At 54.7% G+C, this 23,121-nt stretch overlaps 2 protein-coding genes across 3 annotated transcripts in view; both read left to right on the top strand.

The window, feature by feature from the left end:
- SENP1 (SUMO specific peptidase 1) overlaps positions 1–7,149 on the top strand; it is an 87,472-nt gene extending 80,323 nt beyond the window's left edge. The window contains exon 19 of the mRNA XM_059682692.1: positions 6,932–7,149. Within this exon, the coding sequence (XP_059538675.1) occupies positions 6,932–6,949 (18 nt within the window). The 3' untranslated portion in view covers positions 6,950–7,149. The remainder of the gene's footprint in view (positions 1–6,931) is intronic.
- A 5,649-nt stretch (positions 7,150–12,798) lies between these two features.
- COL2A1 (collagen type II alpha 1 chain) overlaps positions 12,799–23,121 on the top strand; it is a 30,487-nt gene continuing 20,164 nt past the window's right edge. Inside the window, exons 1-13 of one of the 2 annotated variants that reach the window (XM_059682684.1) lie at positions 12,806–13,143; positions 17,198–17,404; positions 18,809–18,825; positions 19,014–19,046; positions 19,151–19,183; positions 19,280–19,333; positions 19,469–19,570; positions 20,517–20,594; positions 21,225–21,269; positions 21,369–21,422; positions 21,836–21,889; positions 22,630–22,683; positions 23,046–23,099. In XM_059682684.1, the coding sequence (XP_059538667.1) occupies positions 13,059–13,143; positions 17,198–17,404; positions 18,809–18,825; positions 19,014–19,046; positions 19,151–19,183; positions 19,280–19,333; positions 19,469–19,570; positions 20,517–20,594; positions 21,225–21,269; positions 21,369–21,422; positions 21,836–21,889; positions 22,630–22,683; positions 23,046–23,099 (870 nt within the window). In that variant the 5' untranslated portion in view covers positions 12,806–13,058. Of the gene's footprint in view, positions 13,144–17,197; positions 17,405–18,808; positions 18,826–19,013; positions 19,047–19,150; positions 19,184–19,279; positions 19,334–19,468; positions 19,571–20,516; positions 20,595–21,224; positions 21,270–21,368; positions 21,423–21,835; positions 21,890–22,629; positions 22,684–23,045; positions 23,100–23,121 lie in introns of both variants that reach the window. The other variant, XM_059682685.1, reaches the window with a different exon arrangement.

The raw sequence follows: 23,121 nt of genomic DNA, 5'->3' as shown, positions 1-23,121 counted from the left end.
GGCAGTGTGCCTGCAATTGTGACCCTCTGCCACCAGGTGGAGGCTCTATCTTATCTGCGGACAATCTGAACAACCTGGAATATGCAGTTTCCTGTCCTATATAATAAAGAGCTAATTTGCTAATGGTTGTCACACCATCATGCCATAACAACTGATCAGCAGGAGGCTGTGTGTGCAGGTGGGCAGGTGGGCAGGGCTGTGTGCTCGGCGAGGCACGCGCAGGTGGGCAGGGACTTGACTCTGCATCCTTCCAGACAAAGCCGAGCAGCTGCCTGAGGCTCAGGCAAGCCTCAGATGGCGTCTGCCGCTGTCCAGGGCCGGCCCGAGGCTCAGGCAAGCTGCTGATGATGGCTGCCGCTGCCCAGGCCCTAAGGCTCAGGCAATGAGGGCTGGGCCAACGCTCAGGCAAACCATGGTGGCTGCGAGGGCCGAGGTTCAGGCAGCTGCTCTGGCTTTGGTGTGATGGGGTCATCGCCTTCCCCGGATCGCTGGGTCACTTCCTGCAGAGGGAGGCCAGAGGCAGCAGCAGCAAGGGGGTGATGGGGGCAGTGCCTTCCCCTGATTGGCTGTGGGGAGTGGGCCTAAGCCGTCAGTAGGACATCCCCTGAGGGCACCTGGACTGTGAGAGGGGGCAGGCCAGGCTGAGGGACCTCCCTTCAGTGTCTGTCCACTTTGGTGTATTGGTCCTTGATATCAAATTAAAGGGCAGTGCATGAATTTTCGTGCACCAGGCCTCTAGTTTAAATATATCTTTCCTGACAAACTAAATCCCTTTATTACTACAGTTAGATATAAAGATCACAGAGGATCAGGATAAGTAATTTATAAATAAAGTTACACAATTTCAAGCAAGACTTAAAGAGACAGAAACACTTAGATACAATCAGGTATCATTTTTTACTCATTTCGAACTGTTCTCCCTGCCTGGAAATACCAGCTGACTTGAAAAGGACAACGTCTCCCTCTCATATCTCAGAGTTAGAACCTCTGGAGATCCTCATCAAGCCAGATCAAAAAGCCGTTCAGGTCATTTCCTCTCAAATCTTGATCTTTTCACAGTTATATCAAACGTGTCTTTTGTGGAAGCTGATAGCTGTTGAGGTCAGTCGCTCTCCTAGTCTTCCAGCTTTCATGATAACCTGGAAAGTTCTGTTCTCCTTTTTAGGGAACAACTGTGCCCAAGCGTTGGGCCCATGTGTCCCTAGTGCCAAGTTTCCTTTGCAGGTAATATTGAAAGTTTGTGAATGCCGAGTTTGCTTTACTGATTTTACAACTAAAACATCTCCAACTCTGCACCTCAAATCCCAGGCTATTCATCAATCAACCTAGATCCTGTCCATTGTGATCCAAACAGATGGAAACATAACTGGTAAGATAAAAATGCTAACGGGGCTCGACTAAATGAGAAATCGAGATGTGAGATTGCTTCTTTCTGGTATGTTGTGGGTGAGGGGCGAGGGCAACAACATGGGGTGGAGACCAAGGAAGGCGGTGCTGAGGATACTGCCCATGGCACTGAGCATCCCCAGCAAAGCTCTCTGCCGAGACTTCACCTCTATCCCTCACAGTGAGCCCGTGAGCACAGTTCCCTGCTCTATGGGTGAGGTTCGAAGGAGCCCAATGACTCTCCTGAGAGGATAAGAGGATGGAGCTGGTGGACCCGGCAAGGTGAAGGGCCACCCTATCGCTTTATATACTTATTCAGGAAAACATTAAGCACAGTGTGCATTTCTAGATACCTTCAGGATGACACTGGACAGGCCTCTCGATGTGCAGGCGTAGGAGGAAACTGGGTGCAAGTAGGATTTTTTTACTCTTGTTCCCATGAGAATGGAGTCCTTTATAACCAGTTGACAAGGAAGGAAAACCATTGTGGGGGCCTTGCTGGTATCTTAGTTAACGTGCCAGAGGAAGAAAAGTATACTTGGGGATGGAGGAGGGTGGAAGAAGGCAGATTGCTGCAGACCCCACAATTAGTAAACGCTGTGGACAGACGTGACCGGGCTGCCGTCACTGCCCGAGCCTGTGTCAGGGGGAGCTGTTCTCCGCTACAGGCCAGAACGGAGCACCTGGGCCTGTGGCAGGCGCTGAGCCGTGACACCACGTTACAACATATCATGGTATAACTCGTTTGCCTCGAAGTGTGGCTTTTTATGTGAATATCTCTGAGGCAGCACTCTCTTTGAGGACAGGATCCACATCAAACCATCTTGCTTGCTGTCCCCCACACTACCTAGCAAATGCCTAGCTCAGCACGTGGAGCAGAGGGGAAGGCTGGCCCAGGGATGGGAGGGGGAGGGGATGGGAGCAGAGTGAGGGGAGACAGTTAAGGAGGTCTCCAAGAGTCTGAGCCCAGGAGGCTGGGAAGGCGGGAGGGGTGTCCAGGCAGTGGGTGGTGCCAGGTGAGGAGCTGGCCTGCTGGCTGGAGTGGGGTGCAGATGTGCAGAGTAGATGGTGCCCCAGCCCTCCCTGGACAGGGGCCTCGGGCAGAGCAGACAAGGCGCCCTCACTAGTTCTGCATGGGCCAGGGTGGCACGCACTGTCCTTCTGTTCCCTCCCAAGGTTGTTCTTGGCACAGGGGCCCACTAGAAGCTGACCACACGTTGCCTTGAGCTTTTCAGGGACTTCCTGGAGGGCAGGCACACCCCACCCCCTGGAGAGAATAAACTTGGTTTCCAGGTGCCTGGCTTTCTGAGGGGACACATATCCTGCTTGGCCCAGAGGCACCCCAGTCTAGCTCCTTACTGTCCATGATACTTCCCACTCGGGAAGAGTTCATGGGTCCGGAGTTTCCGGGAGGCGGGGCTGGGAGGCCCTTGGGAAAGAGGTAAGACTCAGCTACTCTGTGCGCAGCTGAGCCCTGATACTCTCTCCAGGGAATTTAGGAGGGAGCTCTGGAATGGGTCAGCCCTTTCCTAGCACCGATTCCGTTTCCTGTCGGAGAAATGGAACATGGGAAAAGTGACCTCCCACAGACTTCAGAAGGAGACAGCGCTTGAGAGTTGACCCCCCCCCCCCCCCCCAGCAGCAGGCTTTTCAGTCATGCATTTGTCATCTGTTCTGCAACCCGCTGTCCATCCCTCTCCCTCAACTCACTTCTCCTTTCTGCCGTCCCTCCTCACGGGGCGGACGTGATCCCAATAATAGACCACGCTGCTGTTGGCCAGGGCCACGCATCACCACTGGTCCACCAATATTTAGACGGGCATGTATCCACCCTTTACTGGCAAATGAGTTATCTGGAGATTTTGGTAAAATGCCAATCCTGATTTTGTAGATTCTGTTTTTCTAACAAGCTCCCGGGTAGGTTAATGCTGCTGGTCGATGGGCCACACGTCTAGTGGCAAGAATTTAGAGCATTTACTAGGGGACAGCACAGTGACAGGGAGACTGGAAAATACTTTAAATGTCCAAGTTATGGCCCCTGCTCTCAAGAAGGTATGTGAATAGACTCATATAGGATTTCTCTACATGTTTGAGAGATAGATGAGTGAACGAATGAATGAATAAATGAATGAGGGCAACTCCATGATACTGGCCATATGTAAGTGCAAAGAGATCATGAGGGGGAGAGAGACAGGAGATAGAAGCCACCCACTTATATATGTCTGGCAGGTTGTTGGCCCCTCGAAGGGTGTCCCCTGGAGCCACTGGGCTGTGCCATTGTGTGGCAGGTGCCCAGAGCAAACGCTGTCTGGCCCTTGGAGACGGCTGTGGCTGGACCACCATCGGATGTGGACCCGCGTGCTCCACATGCAACCTCTGCTGGGAGCGCGCCAACAGCTCGGCATTGAGGCGTTTATGCTTTTCCCTTTCCCCCAGAGCCATCGGGAGCTGATGAGAGAGACATATGTTCCCTTAAAGCCAGAAAGCCACACACTTCAAGAAAATGCAAGATTTGGCATGAAGTATTGTGTTAAAAAAAAAAAAAAGTGAAATGGGAAGCTCATTTCTGTGTAAAAGTATAGCCATTGCTTCCAACCGTAAGCCTTCAAAAAGCCCAGACATATTTCTCTTTCCCCCAAAGGCTTATCTAGTAGGAGGCAGATAGAAGAGGGGAAAATGAGAAGTGGGAAAGGCAAGTCTGAGCCTGATTCAGCGACAACCAGGGGCATTCATGGAGTCCTCTGTGTCTGACCTCGATTTCATCCCTGGTGACATGTTTTAATCCCAGTGGCTCCCGTGGCTGACTCCACAATGTTTTGGGTCCCCTGCCTGGTCTCCTGGTTCATCTGCCTTCTTTGCTTTTGAATAGGGGACCTGCCCTCTCACTATCCCACTGCATTTCAAAATCCACCCACCCACCCTAACTGGTTTGGCTCAGTGGATAGAGTGTCGTCGGCCTGCAGACTGATGGGTCCTAGGTTCGATTCCGGTCAAGGGCACATGCCAGGGTTGTGGGCTCGATCCCCAGTGGGAGGTGGGGGAGCATGAAGGAGGCAGCCGATCAATGATTCTCTTTCATCACTGATGTTTCTATCTCTCTCTCCTGCTCCCTTCCTCTCTGAAATCAATCTACACTAATAAAAGAGAAACATGGTAATTGGCGTATGACCACTACCCTTTTCATTGGCTAATCAGCGAGATATGCAAATTAACTGTCAGCCAAGATGGCGACCGGCAGCCAGGCAGCTTGAAACTAACATGAGGCTTGCTTGCCTCAGTGACGGAGGAAACCAATGTTCCCCGCCTGCCGCTGCAGTCCTCTGAGCCGGCAGTTTCAAACATTGTAACAAATACCACCGGACTTCAACCAGCAGATTCGCAACATTGTATGCAAAGGCCAGAAACCTACTTTCAGCAGCGGAGGAGGCCTGAGAGCTGGAGCCAAGCCTCAAGCTAAAACTGGCCCAGAATAAAAAATAAAAAAAAGGAAAAAAGGAGCGGTTGGGAGCTTCAGTCACCCCCAGCCTGAAAACAGCCCTCAGCCCCTCACCCAGACTGGCCAGGCACCCCAGTGGGGACCCCCACCCTGATCCAGGACACCCTTCAGGGCAAACCAGCCGGCCCCCACCTGTGCACCAGGCCTCTATCCTATATAGTAAAAGGGTAATATGCCTCCCGGCACCAGGATCAGCGGAGCTGTGAGGCCTCCCAGCACCGGGATCAACGTGACAGGGGGCAGCACCCAAACCCCCTGATCGCCCTGCGGCTCTGTGTGTGACAGGGTGCGGCACCCCAACCCCCCCCACCCCCCACGGGCCCTGCTCTGTGTGTGACGGGGTAGAGCCATAACCTCCCCATCGGCCCTGCCCTGAGTGTGAGAGTGGCAGTGCCCCAACCCCCTGATCGGCCCTGCTCTGTGGGTGATAGAGGGTGGCGCCCCAACCCGCTGATCCGCCCTGCTCTGTGTGTGACAGGGGACGGTGCCCCAACTCCCCTATCGGCCCTACTCTCTGAGTGACAGGGGGGAGCTCCTCAACCCCCTGATGGGCCCTGCTCTGTGCATGACAGGGGGGAGATCCCCAACCCCCTGATGGGCCCTGCTCTGTGTGTGACAGGGGGGAGCTCCCCAGCCCCCTGATGGGCCCTGCTCTGTGCATGACAGGGTACTGAGCCCCAAACCCCCTGATGGGCCCTGCTGTGTGCATGACAGGGGGCAGCACCCCAACCCCCTGATTGGCCCTGCTCTGTGCATGACAGGGGGTGGCACCGCAACCTCCCCATCGACCCTGCCTTGAGTGTGACAGGGGGCGGTGCCCCAACCCCCCAATCGGCCCTACCCTGAGCGTGACTGTGGGTGGCATCACAACCTCCCAATCCGCCCTGCTCTGTGCATGACAGGGGGCGGCGCCCCAACTCCCCAATTGGCCCTGCTCTGAGCCCGACCAGGGGCTGCACCTAGGGATTGGGCCTGCCCTCTGCCACCCGGGAGCAGGCCTAAGCCAGCAGGTCGTTATCTCCCGAGGGGTCCCAGACTGCGAGAGGGCACAAGCCGGGCTGAGGGATCCCCCCCTCCCCCCCGAGTGCACAAATTTTTGTGCACTGGGCCTCTAGTATATATATAATCATTTCCTTTAAAACAAAATCCAACCCACCCTTGGAGACTCACTTCTCCCAGGGACCTTCTCCAGCTTGCTCTGTGGCTTCCAGAATGCTGCTCTTTCTGGTTTGTTTTTTGTTTGTTTGTTCTTTAGGAGGTAGGAGAGTGCCTTCCTTGCAGCATTTTTTTTTTCTTTGCAGCATTTTTCACAGTCATTTTTTTTTTCTTGTTTCCTCAATGGGTTCAAAGATAGATAGTCTCTTAATATTCTCTGTTTCCCCATTTCAGACAGGAGTGGGTGTTCAGTTCCAGTGTGGCGCTGGGGCAGGGCCGAGGAGACTGGCTGGGACTCTTAATGCTGTTTGTGATTGAGAAGACAGAATAGCACATTTATGCTCCTAGAATGTAATAAATCTGGGAATCCTATCCTGGACAGTCCTGATCCTGTTACTCTGCCCCCCAAATGCCAAAGCAAAACATAAACACATCTTGAAAGGATGTCTGAGCTGAGCTCGACCAACCGAAGTGGAATGTCACTGAGGGAGCTGGACCCACTCCCCCCGCCATCCCCCCCCCCCCTGCCCCCGCTGGCCGCCGCCTGTGTGAAGTGTGGCTGAGGCTGAGTGAAGGCTGTGCATTCACCACCTGCCATATTTGGGGTGGGCTTGCCTCTTTGGAATGTGGATCCTTCCTCACTTTTATCACTATTTTAAAATGAGATTTGTGTCGAGGGAGAGAAAGAGATCTTTTCTTTATGGTCTACCTACAAACATCTTTCCCAATAAGGCTGTGTTTACATAAGTCTAAATTTAATATCCCCGTAAAAGAGGGAAAAATAGTGAAACAGTTATTTTGTCTACTCAACACAAAATGACTGGTTCAATCCATCTGTCTCACTGAGTTGGTCTGATTTGGTGTAGATACACTAATTGTGTCTCTTATTTCTAGCTGTTCTACCTACATTAGGCGTGTTGTACTTAAAGGTGCAAGTGAATGATGGAGGTGGGACCTTTGTTCTCAGCCACGGACGCCTGACTCCCGCCAAGTGGGGAAACAGCAGCTCTGCTTCCAGTCCTACAGTCCTGGAGTGTGTCCTCGTCAATCGAACTCTGCCAGGATGTAGATTCTTCACATTGAGTGAACGAACATTTATTTTCATTATGTTTAATGGAGACCTTTCGAAAGTGGAATACTTATGTATTTTCCTGTCTACTCAAGGAGACCACAATACACTTAAATTAACATTTTGTTGGACATTTGAGTTCATCATTATAAACTGCAGGGACTGTAGCAGATGCTATAAAACAGAATATTCCCTGGAGTCATTGAGGACTATAGTACTATTGACTCCACCCTATTGGCCCTAGGCTACCAAGTGTGTGTGTGTGTGTGTGTGTGTGTGTGTGTGTGTGTGTGTGTATTCTACACTAATAAAAGAGAAACATGGTAATTGGCGTACGACTGCTACCCTTCCCATTGGCTAATCAGCGAGATATGCAAATTAACTGTCAGCCAAGATGGCGGCCCGCAGCCAGGCAGCTTGAAACTAACATGAGGCTTGCTTGCTTCAGTGACGGAGGACTCCAACGTTCCCCACCTGTCTTGCTGGCCTCTGAGCCTGCAGTTTCAAACATTGTAACAAATGTAGACGCTAAACAAAACCCCAGAAACCAGCATTCAGTGAGCCGGATCTCAGAGCTGGAGTTGATACAGAGTTTCGAGAACCGAAACAAACCAGATACCTGCTTTCAGGAGTGGAGGCCTAAAAGCTGGAGCCTCAGAGCTAAAGCTGGCTCAGAATAAAAAAAGAAAAAAGAAAAAAAGTAGCAGTTGGGAGCTTCAGTCACCCCCAGCCTGAAAACAGCCCTCAGCCCCTCACCAGGACTGGCCAGGCACCCCAGTGGGGACCCCCACCCTGAAGGGTGTGTGACCAGCTGCAAACAGCCATCATCCCCTCATCCAGGCTGGCCAGCACCCCAGTGGGGACTCCCACCCTGATCCAGGACACCCTTCAGGGCAAACCAGCCGGCCCCCACCCGTGCACCAGGCCTCTATTCTATATAGTAAAAGGGTAATATGCCTCCCAGCACCAGGATCAGCGGAGCCGCGAGGCCTCCCGGCACCGGCACCGGGATCAGCTTGACAGGGGGCAGCGCCGAAACCCCCTGATCGCCCTGCGGCTCTGTGTGTGACAGGGGGCGGGGCCACAACCTCCCTATCGGCTCTGCTCTGTTCCTGACAGGGGAAGGCGCCCCAACCCCCTGATCGGCCCTGCTCTGTGCCTGATAGGGGGGAGCTCCCCAACCTCCTGATCGCCCTGCAGCTCTGTGTGTGACAGGGTGTGGCGCCCCAACCCCCCCACCCCACAGGCCCTGCTCTGTGTGTGACGGGGTAGAGCCATAACCTCCCCATCGGCCCTGCCCTGAGTGTGACAGTGGCGGCGCCCCAACCCCCTGATCGGCCCTGCTCTGTGGGTGATAGAGGGCGGCACCCCAACCCCCCCCCACGGGCCCTGCTCTGTGTGTGACAGGGGGCGGTGTGCCAACTCCCCTATCGGCCCTACTCTGTGAGTGACAGGGGGGAGCTCCCCAACCCCCTGATCGGTCCTGCTCTGTGCGTGACAGGGGGGAGCTCCCCAACCCCCTGATGGGCCCTGCTCTGTGCGTGACAGGGGGTGGCGCCACAACCCCCCCAATCGGCCCTACCCTGAGCGTGACTGAGGGTGGCATCGAAACCTCCCAATCCGCCCTGCTCTGTGCATGACAGGGGGCGGTGCCCCAACTCCCCAATTGGCCCTGCTCTGAGCCCGACCAGGGGCTGCACCTAGGGATTGGGCCTGCCCTCTGCCACCCAGGAGCAGGCCTAGGCCAGCAGGTCGTTATCTCCCAAGGGGTCCCAGACTGCGAGAGGGCACAGGCCGGGCTGAGGGACCCCCCCCCCCGCCCGAGTGCACAAATTTTTGTGCACTGGGCCTCTAGTATATCTCTACACTAATAAAAGAGAAAAATGGTAATTGGCGTACGGTGATACCCTTTTCATTGGCTAATCAGGGCTATATGCAAATTAACTGCCAACTAAGATTGGCAGTTAACTGCCAACAAGATGGCGGTTAATTTGCATATGTAGGCACAATGCAGGGAGGCGAAAGGGAAAGCAGGAAGAAGCCCCCTGCCACTGACAGTGATCGGAAACCCAGCGGGGAGCTAAGAGCTGGGGGGCAGGGCAAAGGCGGCCCTGGGGCCACCTTTGCCCTGCCCCTCAGCCATGATCGGAGAATCAGGTGCCTTTTCCGCCCTGGCCAGTGATAGCAGGAAGTAGGGGTGGAGCCAGCGATGGGAGCTGGGCACGGTCGAAGCTGGCAGTCCCAGGAGCTATGGGTCCCTTGCCTGGGCCTAAAGCGGAGCCCACGATCGCGGGGCCACTGCAGCTGTGGGTCCCCGCTGCCCAGGCCGACGCCTCAGTCAGAGGCATCCTGCAGGAGCAGGGGCAGAGCCCACGTGATCGCGGCGCCCCCTGCTGCCACTGCAGGTTCCCGCTGCTCGGGCAGGACGCCTAGGCCAGAGGCGTCAGGCCTGGGCAAGGGGCCAATCCTGCGATTGGAGGGTGATGGGGGTCAACGCCTGAGGGCTCCCATTATGTGAGAGGGGGCAGGCTGGGCTGAGGGACACTCCCCCACACACACACACCCAGTGCACGAATTTCATGCACCGGGCCCCTAGTATATATATATATATCTTATTGTTGATAGTATGACAGAGGTCTCCCATTCCCCCCTTTATGCCTCTCTGCCCAGCCCCTCCCCCATGTTTTTTATTCATTGCATCAACACTTCCTGCTTTTCTATCTCCTCTCTTATTGTCCCTTCTTGCTCTTCTTTTCTTTCTTTCTTTTTTTTAATCCTCACCCACGGATATTTTTCCATTGATTTTTAGAGAGAGTGGAAGAGAGAGGAAAAGACAGAGAGAGAAATATCAATGTGAGAGAAACACATTGATTGGTTGCCTCCTGCTGGCCCTGGCTGGGCCTGGGAGGAGCCTGCAACCAAGGTACATGCCCTTGACCAGAATCAAACCCAGGACCCTTCAGTCCACTGAGCTCTATCCACTGAGCCAAACCAGCTAGGGCTCTTCTTTCTGTTCTTATTGTGCCTTTATCCAACAACTGCTCTCCTATATTACCTCTTTCTACTGCTGAATGGTGAGGTCAGATGACACTACCTGTTAATACACTATGTAAACTATGAGCTAATGGAGTAAAGAAGGACTCTACTATGTTCAAAATGCATACATATATATCCACCACATAGGGGTTCAATTCCAGTCAGAGTCACAAATTAGAAGTTTGAAAATTGTAGTTGTTTGGATTCATGAATTAGTAAAATATTAATATTGGTATTTGGTCGACTTCAGAACTTAACTAATTTCCATAGTTTACTTTGGCTTTGTCAACTTAAGTTTTATTTTGTTTTTGTCAATTCTCATCTCTGAGGAGAAAGCTTTCCCCCCATAGGGAGTGGAGAACTAAACTTGGCTTTCACAGATGAACCACGATTACCGGAAAAAATCCAGAGCTCTTATATGTCGATACAGTTCACTGGCAAAGATGAATCATCAGAGTCAGGGAGTGAAATCAAGAGCAACTTAGCAATAGAACTAGGTCTCTCTTTGCTGCCCACTGAACTAGATCACTTTAAAATAGATTTCAACGTTTCATATATCTTAGTGTTTTCACCAAAACCCTTATTTTTCCGTTGAATTCTTATGGCCACTTGTAGTTGGGGTCAAATGGATGAATGCCTAACTTCATAGCTGCTGGTATGTTGCTTGCATCATAAATCATAGGTTGCATTTAAATGCCTTAGTCCACGGGGGTTTCGCTGAATTAACTGTGTGCCAGCATTATGCTGGGCCTGTGCTTGTCTTCAGGGAGTGTCCAGGCTCGTTGGTAAGATAGGACCAATGACTACAAGGGGGAACATGAGAACTACACACAAAGTATGCAGCTTCGAGTATAAGTGTAGACTCAGGGTATAAATGCCAGAGGGATGCAGAGAGACCCTGCATTCTAGACAGGTCAGGGAAGGACCTCAGAGGGGTTTTCAGCTAGAGGGTCTTAAGAAATGAGTGGGATTTGGTCATTCTACCTCCCCGGTGGAGAAGACAGAACCCATGACCCCAAGGGGGGCACAGGACACTGTGGCCGTGAGATCAGCTTTCTCTTGGCAGTGGCTGGGGCTGGGGAGAGGCTCAGAGTTCAGCGCAAGGAGTTGAACAGGAGGATGGGGAAAGAGTCAAGGAAGGCCCATGGCCCAAAAGGAGATACTGGGATCAGTGGTTCCAACCGTCATCTACCTCCATCCAGCCTGGACAGAGCATGGCAGCGTCTCCTTAAACCATGCAACTTCTTCCCCTTTCCAGCCAGCACACTTGCACACAAGTGAAGTTCTGCACACTTGGAATTCAGAAGTTTCAGATCATGGGGGTGGGGTGAGGGTGGGGGGATGCCTGGAGTCCCCGGTGGAAGCCTGCAGCCTGGGGGTGGGGGGTAGAAGCAGGGTCTGTCAACTACCCGGAGGAAAGTGCTGCAGAAACCCTACTGCTGAGAAGGGGCGTTCTGGCTAAGTCAGGGCTCAATTCTGAGTTTCGTGCAAGTTTGTATTTGCCTGAAGTTCTTTGGGGGGGGAACCTACAATCCTGGGACAGAAAACTAGCTCCTTCAGAGGAAGAAGTCCGTTGGGGGCTTTTCCTCCCTCTTATCAAAGGAGGCAGCAGGAGCCAGGCGAGGAGCACAGCGAGCCCTGGGGCTGCGGTGCCAGCGGCGCTCACCAGGGAAGGTGAGGTGAGGTGGGAAGCGGAGGGCCAGGGGGCCAACTAGGAAATTCTGGCATCTCCCTTGGCTCACGGACTCGGTCCAGCTGGAGAGGCCTCCTCGCTCCCTGGACGGGGCTGCAGAGTGACCAACCGTCTCTGGCTGGAGCTGCTCACCCAGGGCGGCAGCGCCCACTCCCCCCGGACTCCGGAGCCGGGCCAGGAAGAGCAGACACCACGTCTGAGCCCGGAACTAGACAGTCCCCCACCTCGGCAGCGTGCTCGGTTTAGTCTCGGCTTTCTCTGTCCTCTCTGGCTCCTCCATCCCCTTCCCAGGACCTGCCTCCGCCCTCCCCCACCTCACACAGGTCCCCCTCTGTGCTGCTACACGCCGGCCCCTTTCCTGGCGGTCCTCCGGCCCACGTCTGCCCGGGCTCCGGAGGAGGCTCTTTCATCGCCTAGCTGGATGGGGGAGGGGCTGGGGGGCTGGCTTCTGAACATCCAGGTGGGAGCCCGGGGCCAGGTACCCCGGAAAGGGGCCCCCAAACTTGACCCTGCTTGCCAGTCTCTACGATTTAGGGGTCCAGATACCTTCGTGGGCTCCCCTAGCGCCCTACCACCCACGCCCCCGCAGTCCCAGGTCCCAACGCGGTGCCCCCTCTACCTCCCGCGCTGCTCCTTTCTACCACTTTCCCCTCCTCCTTCCCAAGTCTTTTCCAAAGTCTGGGGCTCGCGGCCTGGGCCTCTGCAAACACCCCCGCCCCTCCAATCGGGCAGCGCTCCGAGGGGCGGGGCCGGAGCCCCCCTCCCCGACTGTGGTCGGAGGGAGCAGCGCCGCAGCCCCGATGGGGGCGCAGGGGGAGGACAGGGGCCGGCTCTGCGCCCCGCCCGATCAGGCCACTGGGCACACTGGGGTGGGGGGCAGGAAGCCGGGCGAGCTGAGAGGGGGGTCCGGGCCGGGCAGGTGCGGGCTCTGGCGGGGCCTGGGCGGGCTCCGGGGGCGGGGTCTCAGGTTACAGCCCCGCGGGGGGCCGGGGGCGGCCCGCGGTTTGGGCCAGTTCACCAGCCTCCAGTGGGGCCCGGCGCATATAACGGGCGCCGCGGCGAGGAGAAGACGCAGAGCGCCGCTGGGCTGCCGGGTCTCCTGCCTCCTCCTCCTGCTCCTCCGGCCTCCTGCATGAGGGCGCGGTGAGACCCGCACCCACGCCGTGCTCGTGCCGCCTCGCTGCGCTCCGCTCGGCCGGCCCGGCCAGGCCCCGCGGTGAGCCATGATCCGCCTCGGGGCTCCCCAGACGCTGGTGCTGCTGACGCTGCTCGTCGCCGCTGTCCTTCGGTGTCACGGCCAGGATGTCCGTAAGTCGCCCAAGTCCCTGCCCGCCGCCCTTCCGTGCTGCCCCTCCGCTTCCTCCTAGACCTAGCGGGTCCCTGCTGCGCTGGAGCCCGCAGGTCCGGGTGGGAGCGGCTCCTGGGGTCACAGTGAGCCGACTCGGGCGCAGGGTGCTCAGAGCTCGCCGAGTGGAGGTCTGCAAGGCAGCGGCTCCTTCCCAAGCCCTCCAGGCGGGTTACGATCAGAGGCATGTGCAGGTCCCGACTCGGCCTCGGGATATTAAATAAGCAAAGTGTCGGGTTGGAGAGGTTTGCGCACAGACTTAAGCGCGCTCCTTTTCACCAGTGTTGATAATGAGGAGCACACGCACACATCTCGCCTCCTCGAAGCACTCAGAGTTCAGCAAAACAGGTCGTGGCCCATCGTTCTTAGAAGTAGGAGAGAAAGGACTGGCGAAGGAGCCAGCCAGCGCCAAGGGGTGGACCTTGCAGTCGTGGCCAGGGGTTGGTCGCTGGGGGGTTCAAAGAGGAGGTAGACAAAGGAGATGCACTGAAACTGGTGGCTGAAATCCGAGGCCACAAAGAAAGGCTTCGGAGAGGCGCTCTGCGACCTCAGCGCCCCTCGCGGCTCCCTCCCCCTCCGCGCTGGCCTGAGCAAGGTGCAGCCCGATTTTGCATCTCGGCTTTCCCCCTGAAACTTCCCAGAAGAGAGGCCATCTGAAAGGTGATAACATTCCAATCAGACCGTGCTTTTCAAACGCCCCTGGAAATAGCGCCCCCTCTCCGCGGCCTTCCCCTCCAAACTCCCGAGGTACTACAATGAGTTACTTTGCTGTTTCTGAAACTCACCGAGCCAGGCTGCGTGTGTGTGTGTGTGTGTGTGTGTGTGTGTGTGTGTACGGTTGGTCGATTGCTATAACTATCTCAACCCAATATAGTTAGAGATAGATGGCAGTTTTACAATCTGGTTCAAAGGCGGTTCGGCCCGCACCGTGCCATGGCCTCCTTCCGCAAAGTCCCTCAGTCTGGGATTATATTCAGGACAAACGAAGCCTGGAAAGTGTATTAGGTAGAGAGACTTTTTTCCACGTGTTTGGGCACGTTTCCGATGGCTGGGATTCCAGCCCTGTCTTTGTATGTTACAGATTGTAAATCAATCGCAGGGCAACCTTTCTTTTTTGGGGGGGGGGGGAGTCAAAGTCCCTCGAGGAGGCTGTGTGCTGTCTCGTCTCCCACCAGGCTGTCCCCAGAGATGGATCTTTAAGGCTGCGGGCCTGGGAGGACTTTCCGCTCATTAGAGTGGCTGACCCAGGCGGGGCAGGACTGAATCCCGCTGCGCAGCCGCAGGAAGCCTGGGGCAGGAGGTCCTGGCCAGGTGTTGTGTGGAGCGCTAATAGGCTGGCGGTGCGCTCTGGGGCACCTGTTGGAATACGGTGTCAATACGGTGTCATGTAAATGTAGGACTGATTATATTTTGTCCTAAATTTACATAAACACACCCACAAAGCTGTTTTCTTGATTGACCTCTGCTTTAGTGCACAAAGGAATTAGCAAGGTGACTGTAAAATAATTCCCAGATTCTCCACCTGGTATTGGAGGCGCTCACTTAAGTGGCAGAGCTCTCACCGCCGCCGCTTCCTCGAGAGGGAGTGAATTCCACAGTTTCTTGGGCCCAGCTCTTCCAGTCGCTGCTTCTCCCCCCGCAGGGAGAGTGCATCCCAGTGGCTGATTTCGCGCCCCGGAGTATCCCAGCTCCATACCCCCATCCCCTATGGTCGGCGGGCGGACCTATTTGTCGTGGGGAAAGGCGCAGTCGGCGTGGACGTCAGGAATGTCAGAAACCTGGAGCTCGGGCACGCCCCTCCTCCCCATCTTTCCAAGAGTTTGAGAAACTTATTGGCGGTGGCGTCTTTGACCCACATCTGCATTTCACAGCCCTCGCCTCCGAAAGTGCTCCTCGGCGAGGGGGAGAGACCTCAATCCTCCTTTGTGAGGCTTGTTTGCGTTGGGAGATTGGCAGCGATGGCTTCCAGATGGGGCTGAAACGCTGCCCGTATTTATTTAAACTGGTTCCTTGCGGAGACCTGTGAATCGGGCTCTGTGTGCGCTCGAGAAAAGCCCCATTCATGCGAGGCGAGGTCCGGTGGGTTCCCTCGGATTCCCCGACACCCTCTCCCACAATGCCCCCCTGTGCCCGCCCGCCGCCACCTCCCGGACTCCAGCCCTGCGCAATTCGGCGGCGGAGCGAAGCCGTTCCCCGAAAGAGGTAGCTTTTTAATTGGCCTGCTACAAAGAATCACTTATGCGGCGCTGCGGTAATGAGCGGAACCCGATCGGGCGCGCCGGGATGCTATCGGCAGCCGTTTGGAACTGCAATTATGGTGGTGCTGGGCTCCTCCGTCCACACCTAGGGGATCCGGTTACGGTGCTGGCTCCTTTCTGGGGCAGTCATTTAATCCCACTTTTCACCCTCCCAGTGTCTGTGGGCGAGCCGTGTCCAGAGCCGCCTCCACAAAGAGTCACCCAGCGGCTCTCACACCCAGCGCGGCCGGGCCCCGCCCCTGCGCCCGCGCATCCCGGCAGCCTTGCCAAGCGAAATCCGATCCGCATTGGGGGTGCACCTCCCTCTGCCAGCCTTTCCCCCTCTTTCTATCCTGGGCCTTCTTAGGTGAGGGTGGGCTCTTCCTTAGTCCGGACCAGAGACCATTAACCTCTCCTCCTTCCTCGTCCCGGCCTTGGGCTTTCTACAGTACCAGCAGTTTTAGGGTGGGTGTGTCCCAGCGGCTTCTGTATATCCCCTGGGCCCCCCCCTCCCCCCCCCCCCGCCCCTCCTGATTGTCTGCCTAAAGGCGGAGACGATTTCTTCTAGTGGAAAAGGGAAAAAAAAGAGAGGTTTATCTTTAGATTTTCAGAGTCTGCTTAAAGAGCAGGGGGCAGGCCCGGTTCGGTCTCCGCCCACTTGGTTTGTGGCTCTTTCCTATTATTCATCCCCTGCAGCTGCCATTGCTTTGGGGATTTTGATGAGAAAAACAGCGCTGGGCGCTCCCTAGCGCGTGGTGCGGGCTCTTCAGCCCCTGGCGCTCTCTGAGCGCTCTTGTCAGCACAGGTTTCATTTGCAGGGTGGATGCCAGATGGCAGGACGCTGTGGAAGGGACTAGTCCCTCCCCATTCCTGGTCTGCATTCTTAGCCCAGGCCAGGCCCTCCCGGTTAATCTTAGCCCAGGCCCAGCATTCAAAGCCCCCTGCCCTGCACATTGGGGTGTTGCCTACGGATGGAGGCAGGGCCTCTCCACCGAGGGCTACAGCGGAGGTCAGCACTGGGAGCCCTTTGGCCCTGCTTGCCTCCCAGGACATTTTATTAGCCGGCTTGGGTCCAAGTGTATTGCTTGAATGGGCCTATCCTCCTCCCCCAGTTGGCCCTAATCCTAATATAGTTTAAAGAATGGGACACGATCCTAATCCTAATAGCCCCTTCTTTCAGCTGCGCCGCCCCATGTCCACAGTGGGAACCTGGCTGTTAATAGATTCTAATTTTTGTGGGTAGAATTTTCTACATGTCTCCTGACTATTAGCTATCCGTGATATTTAGCAAATCCTGACATTCCGAGGGGAAGGCAGAAAAAGAAGGCCTCTGTTCCATGCTGGGGGGAGGGTGTCTCCCTTTCCCCCTCTCGTCTGCCTGTACAGTCCTTGAGTCTCATCTCGTCCTGCTCCCACTCTAATTTGCCTCTGCCCCCCCCCCCCCCATCATCAGGTCTCATGCTAGAGGCAGGAAGAGAAGATAGTCCTGCACCGTCAGTACACTATGCCCCCTCCCGCCTTCATTGCTGGCTCCGGATTTTCACTGGTGGATAGACAGCATAGTGCAAGGCACGCAATAAATACTTGTTGGCTACATGGAAGAATGAATGATGTCTTAGAAAAACAATTTTCAAGTTCGTTATGTTTGGGTGGCCCGAGGCCACACGCTTCAGCATTTGAATGATGTCAAGTTGACTGCAACCTCTTTCTCTTTTTCTCTCTGACTCCCACCCCCTCCTTCCCTTCGCTCTTTGCTTCTCCTGCTCCACCCTTGGTGCAGAGAAGGCTGGCAGCTGCGTGCAGGATGGGCAGAGGTATAATGATAAGGATGTGTGGAAGCCCGAGCCCTGCCGGATCTGTGTCTGTGACACTGGGACCGTCCTCTGCGACGACATAATCTGTGAAGATATGAAAGACTGCCTCAGCCCCGAGACCCCCTTCGGAGAGTGCTGCCCCATCTGCGCAACTGACCTCGCCACTGCCAGTGGTCGTAATTTATTTATTTCCCGTTCCACATAAATAAATTACTGCAGGTGCAGCAACTGCCTGCCCATGGATGCTGGTTATCCATGGGCCCCAGCGGCTGAGGCTGAAAGGAAAGGCCACTTCTCGCTTGCAGGTTGAAACTCGAGTGAGCCTCCAACATTAGAGGGTCCTTCCTTACCTCCCACGTATATGCTTCCCAGACACGTGGAAGGACAGGTGTGATTCCACAAAGCGCCTCTAGAATGTCCCTGCGCATTATTAGAGCCACAGTGGAGCTCGAACATTCCATCTGCCAAGCCCCAGATGAATTCCTCCTTCTCCGTAGGAGACCTCTAAAGAGAGGGTCTTCCGTGAGGAGAAGCTTCTGCTGGCCGCGGGAGACAGAGGGCAGCCTCCGTCTTTGAGGTGGGAACACGGATGGCAGGTTCCTTCTGTTTCTGCCTCTTGGCGTGGACGGCCAGTTCAGAAGCACATTAGCAAGAGAAGGAGCAGCTGGGCTCTGGGAGTCCGAGTGGTGAAGGTGGAGACGGGGCTGGGACTGCATCCTGTGCCTGCACGCTGGTGGGCAGTTGACTCCCAGCTGGAATCAGTGCTGGCGGATGATGTGTGTGCGGGTGACCTCCCCAGCACTCAATTACCTGCCCTGTCTCCCTGCAGAGGGATGGGGGCCCATGTCTAGGCCTCGTGGGTGGCCACACTGGCCCCTTTCTGTTCAGGTAGAGAAGAAGTTGAAAGGAAGCGAGAGGTGGCCTTTCCTTAACACTGCGCCAGCCCTGGGGAGCTGCTTGGGGAAGCTGCTTGTAGGGTCCGGATTCCCAGGTCATTTCTGAGGGGGCCTCTGAGTGCAGTGTTGGTTGCCTTTATTGTTGCTGTTACAAAGGGCAAGAGGTCACTGGTTTGGGGTGGCACTGGCTGCAATGCCCTTTATAACGCCTATGCCCTGCTGTTTTTGTTTTTTGTGCTTGCTTCAAGGAGACCCAGCCTGAATGTAAGACCTTTTTAACTACCTAACTTCCTCGGGGGGCTTGTGCGGGAAGAGCTTCCGACGTGGTGGGGGAAAGAAGAGACTGAACCTACTGCTTTCGGGCTTTCTGGGTGGCTGCTTAGATCTTGAGCTCTTTGTGTTCTCTTTCCACTGGCCCCGCTCCATCCCCTTGCATGCTGGCTGCTTTTGGAATAACAAAGTCTGGGTCATCTCTGTTCCTCATGGGACCTCAGCAACCCCAGGACCCCAGTAACTCTAACACCCAGCAGCGGGTTCTGTGGAGGAACAGGAAGCTGCCTCCTTCCTCGGTTGTGTCCTCCTTTGGGTTTGATTCCTTAAAGAGTGTTTGAGTGACAAGAGCTCGTACTTCTCCCTCTCACAAGTCTGACACTCTCCTTCTCCATTTGTTTCCACTCGCAGGGCAACCAGGACCAAAGGTGAGGCTTTTTTCTTTTTTACGTTGGCCTTGCTAGTTCCTTCCTCAGAAGCAATGCTATTGCTCATGCAGCCTGTCACTTCTTAGATGTCTGCAGAGGTCTGTTTCAGAGGGCACCTTGGGCAGGATGTTGTGTTTGGGGCTCGGTGGGCTTGCTCGGCTCTAACCTGAGACTGTGTCATGTTTTAGGGACAGAAAGGAGAACCTGGAGACATCAAGGATGTAAGTAAAGATTATTCTCACACCATGTGGCTTCTGTTGCTCTCACTGGGTCACTTTCTCGTGGTCCCCTCTAACGTGCCGTTCTGTGGGTCTCTCTCTCACAGATTGTAGGACCCAAAGGACCCCCTGGGCCTCAGGTAAGACAGGGAGAAAGCCATTCCTCTGCCCCTTCCTCGAGTTACTGATCTGCAGGCCCTGGTCTTGCCGTGATCTCAACATTTCTTCGCCTTCAGGGACCTGCCGGTGAACAAGGACCCAGAGGTGATCGTGGCGACAAAGGTGAAAAAGTGAGTAGAGAAACAATGCTGCCAGCCCTCTAAGGCCCCCTACGTGCCTGCCCACCACCTCGAGGGCAGCCAGTGGACAGATGGCTCTTGCACTAACACTGCTTCACATGGGTGCCTTTTTCTCTTTCTGCCAAGGGTGCCCCTGGACCTCGTGGCAGAGATGGAGAGCCTGGGACCCCTGGAAATCCTGGCCCCCCTGGCCCTCCTGGCCCCCCTGGCCCCCCTGGCCTTGGTGGAGTAAGTATCCTTATGTCCCCTTTCTTTAGGATGTCCCTCCAGAAATGTGGCTTCTAAATTGCTACTCACACCTACCTGGCTGGCTCCCAGGGCTGCCAACTGTGTGTACACAGCCTGCCCATGGGCCTCGCCCCCAGGCCTGTAATTTAGTGGAATCACATATTAGGCATGAGACTGTGGCACTAAGGGTTGACTTTTTTCACTCACTGGGTTTCTGCAAAGAAAGTCTCCAGTTACCTGGCTCCCTGGCGTCTGTACCGTGTGGTCAATTCTTGGGAGTGGGTGTGGGGGTGGGGGGAGAGGATGACTGGGCACTTGTACTTCCCTGGAAGAAGAGTGACCACTGTCCTTGGAAGACATTTATTCTCAGCCCCTGCCAAGTACATTCCAAGCAACTATTCATTCTCATGAAAGAGCCCCACTGAGTGAAGGTGTGTGGCTAAAGTCGTTTTTGGAATCCAACCAATCAACAAATTATGTTATTGCCCAGTTTCTTCAGGTTTGCCATTTTGATGTTTGCTATGTTTTAAATGTTTAAACTTTAAACTCACTGATGCCTACTACCTCCCTTCCTAAAATATTTCAAGACCTTGATTTTAGTCTTTTGCTGGGCATTAACGTCTGGGGCGGGGCGCACTTTTAAAAGTGAAGTTGTAGTCATATTTTTCAATATATGTTAACATATTTAATGTTTTAGAATTAAAAATAATAATTTTATCAAATGAAATGCAAATAACTAATACTCTTCCAAACAACACTTAATCTGCCGCTGTCATGTACAATCACATTTCCAAAATGTTTTTCAGGAACCTGATCAGTGCTAGGTTAATCTCCAACAATTAAGAGTTTATCTAAATAGGTTTTTCTACCCAGAGATAGCTTACCTAGCCAAGTAGGAAAAACCTAGGGCCACTCAAGCTCCTAATGTTGTTGGGTTTATTTGCAGAACTTTGCTGCCCAGATGGCTGGAGGATTTGATGAGAAGGCTGGTGGCGCCCAGATGGGAGTAATGCAAGGACCAATGGTAAGAGAAGACACCAGTTCTTTGCAGCCAAAATGGCAGGAGGCGGCCGTTAGCAGAGCCAGAGATTCTGTCAATCTCACTTTTCAGATAATTGCTTAGAGCAGCTCTTCTCCATCCGTTATGTAACTTCCCTTTTAGTTAGCCCAAAGCATTTGGTGTTTAATGGCCATGGATGCCAGTTTTAATGATGTGCGGGAGCAGCTCAGCAGAATGAGGATGGAGAGATGCATATAGGCCGATCTGTTAGAAGGCCAGTTGCTATTGCTTTTGGAATGAGAACTGAAGAATGCAGACAGCAGCCACTGTTCTCCGCATCCACAAGACTTCCAGCAGGAAATCTCAGCCCTGCAGCTCCGACTTGGCACAGGCTAAATGAAACTCAGACTTTAGTAAACATGGCTGCTGTCCAGGAGAAAGCGAGGCCAGCTCTTCTGTCCAAATGGTGCCTATAAATAAAAATGGATCGTTGCGTGGGGAGTGGGAAATCAGAGGGAGCAGCCACTGTAGGTCCCCTGCCCACAGAGTAGCTCCTTGTCCTTTGTCTGGGCTGCTGGCCGGAAGGAGGTGGCACCCTGGAGAACTCTGGGGAAGCAATTCCAGTGAACCTCCTCGTTTTCTGTCCCAATGCAGGGCCCCATGGGACCGCGAGGACCTCCAGGCCCTGCTGGTGCTCCCGTAAGTACCAGGTCTTCTCTTCTCGGGGACAGCACAGCTGCTTTCAAGCCCTCTGTCCGTGTGTGGGGGTCAACCTTGGGTTCTCACATTACTTTTTAGGGACCTCAAGGATTTCAAGGCAACCCTGGTGAACCTGGGGAACCCGGCGTCTCTGTGAGTACCAACGCGGGCCCTCCTCCTGGGGAGTCTCCAAGATGTACCCCTCAGGCCCCAGTCCTGTCAGCGCCCCTTCCCACACTCTGCCCTGGGCTTTCCCACAGTGGAGGGCGCACAGGAGATCCAGATGGCACTTCTTAGCTATGAGGGACTCTGACGGAGAACCAATGTGCCAAGGACCACCAGGGACCCTCTCCTAGCTGCCCCCTTTGGCCCATCGCTGGCCTAGCTGTCTGCTGCCTCCCACTGGGATCTGCCCTGCACCTTTGCTCTCTCTTAGCACAAAGTGAGGTTTTCCTATCTCCCTTCCGTAGAGGGGAACTAGCTTCCAGAACTACAGTCTCAAAGCTTTGTGCACTGATTCGGTGTCTTCCCCCTTCAACCACCTCCTAAACGCTCTTCCTTTGCAGGGTCCCATGGGTCCCCGTGGTCCTCCGGGCCCCCCTGGAAAGCCTGGTGATGATGTGAGTATTCCCGAGTGGCTGGCTGCCTCTGTGCAAGGCCCGGAGGGTGTGTGCTGGGCAGTAATGGGCTTGGCCCCGGGTGGGGGCGTCCGAAAGGGTGAGACTGGTCAGTCAGAGTCTGGGACCCTGTCTGCTGTCTACACTCCTGCTTGCAACTTAGCTTTCAAGTGCCCCAGGGACTGCTGTGGCCTCACTGGGAAGGGAAATAATTAAAACATCATTAGCTCCAGGAAGGGAAATGGAGAAACAAGAGAAGGGAGAGGGAGAACACCAGGGGAAAAGACACAGAGAAGAAAAAACAAAGAAAGAAACGTTCAACAAGCCAGCATTATCTTAATTGTAAATGAGTTCAGACTAGTCAGCCCGAGTCAGGATGTCAACAAAGGATGAAGAGACAGAGGTGGCGCTGGAGCAATGCTTACGATTGGCATTAGAGAGCCAAGCCTCCCCGGGTTAGGGAGCGAGCCCTGCCAGCAGAGCTCCGAAGAGCAGAGAGAGAGCCCCCAGGGGAAGTGGAGACTGGTAGGGATGGAGGAGCTTGCCCACCCAACACGTAGCTGTCCCCAAGAATCCTGTGACCTGGGAGAGGCCTTTAGGGAAGTCTGGAAAGTGAAGGAGGTGAGGGAGATGGGCCAGCAGGCGGGCGAAGGCATGGAGGGCTGAGAGGAGAGACGCTGTCTGGACTGTGCCCATCATGCCACCGTGTCTCCGAAGCAGCTGAGGTGCATCTCTTCCTGCAGGGTGAAGCTGGAAAGCCTGGAAAATCTGGTGAAAGAGGCCCTCCCGGCCCTCAGGTGAAGCCCCACCTCTCCCAGCCTCAACCCTCCCTTTTTGCTCATCCAGCTCAGTTAGCTCACTTCCAAAATGAAATTCCAACCATCCCACATGTATCACACCTTCATGCTGATGATCATGCCGATGATCCTAACATGGGTCCTCAGGGGAGGCCGGGCAGCGGTTGTTTCTACCTTCTTTGCATGAGATGGGGTGAGGCAGGTGAGGGGGTTCTGGGATTTTCTGAAAGAACATCTAAGTGCTGGGCTTCTCCCCTGCTCCCTGGCAGTTGAGGCAGTGGCTCTAAACGCTGTCTAGCGGCTCGGCAGCCTTCACCGGGCCCTTCTGCTCTGTGCCCTGACATCTCCTCTTTGAATTTCAGGGTGCTCGCGGCTTCCCAGGAACCCCAGGACTTCCTGGTGTCAAAGGTCACAGAGTAAGTATCGTGGGTGAGGGTG

The sequence above is a fragment of the Myotis daubentonii genome, chromosome 2, assembly GCF_963259705.1.
Source record: "Myotis daubentonii chromosome 2, mMyoDau2.1, whole genome shotgun sequence".
In the NCBI taxonomy this organism is placed as follows: domain Eukaryota; kingdom Metazoa; phylum Chordata; class Mammalia; order Chiroptera; family Vespertilionidae; genus Myotis; species Myotis daubentonii.
Note: the sequence above shows the minus strand (reverse complement) of the source record. Positions and strands in the feature narration are given on the sequence as shown.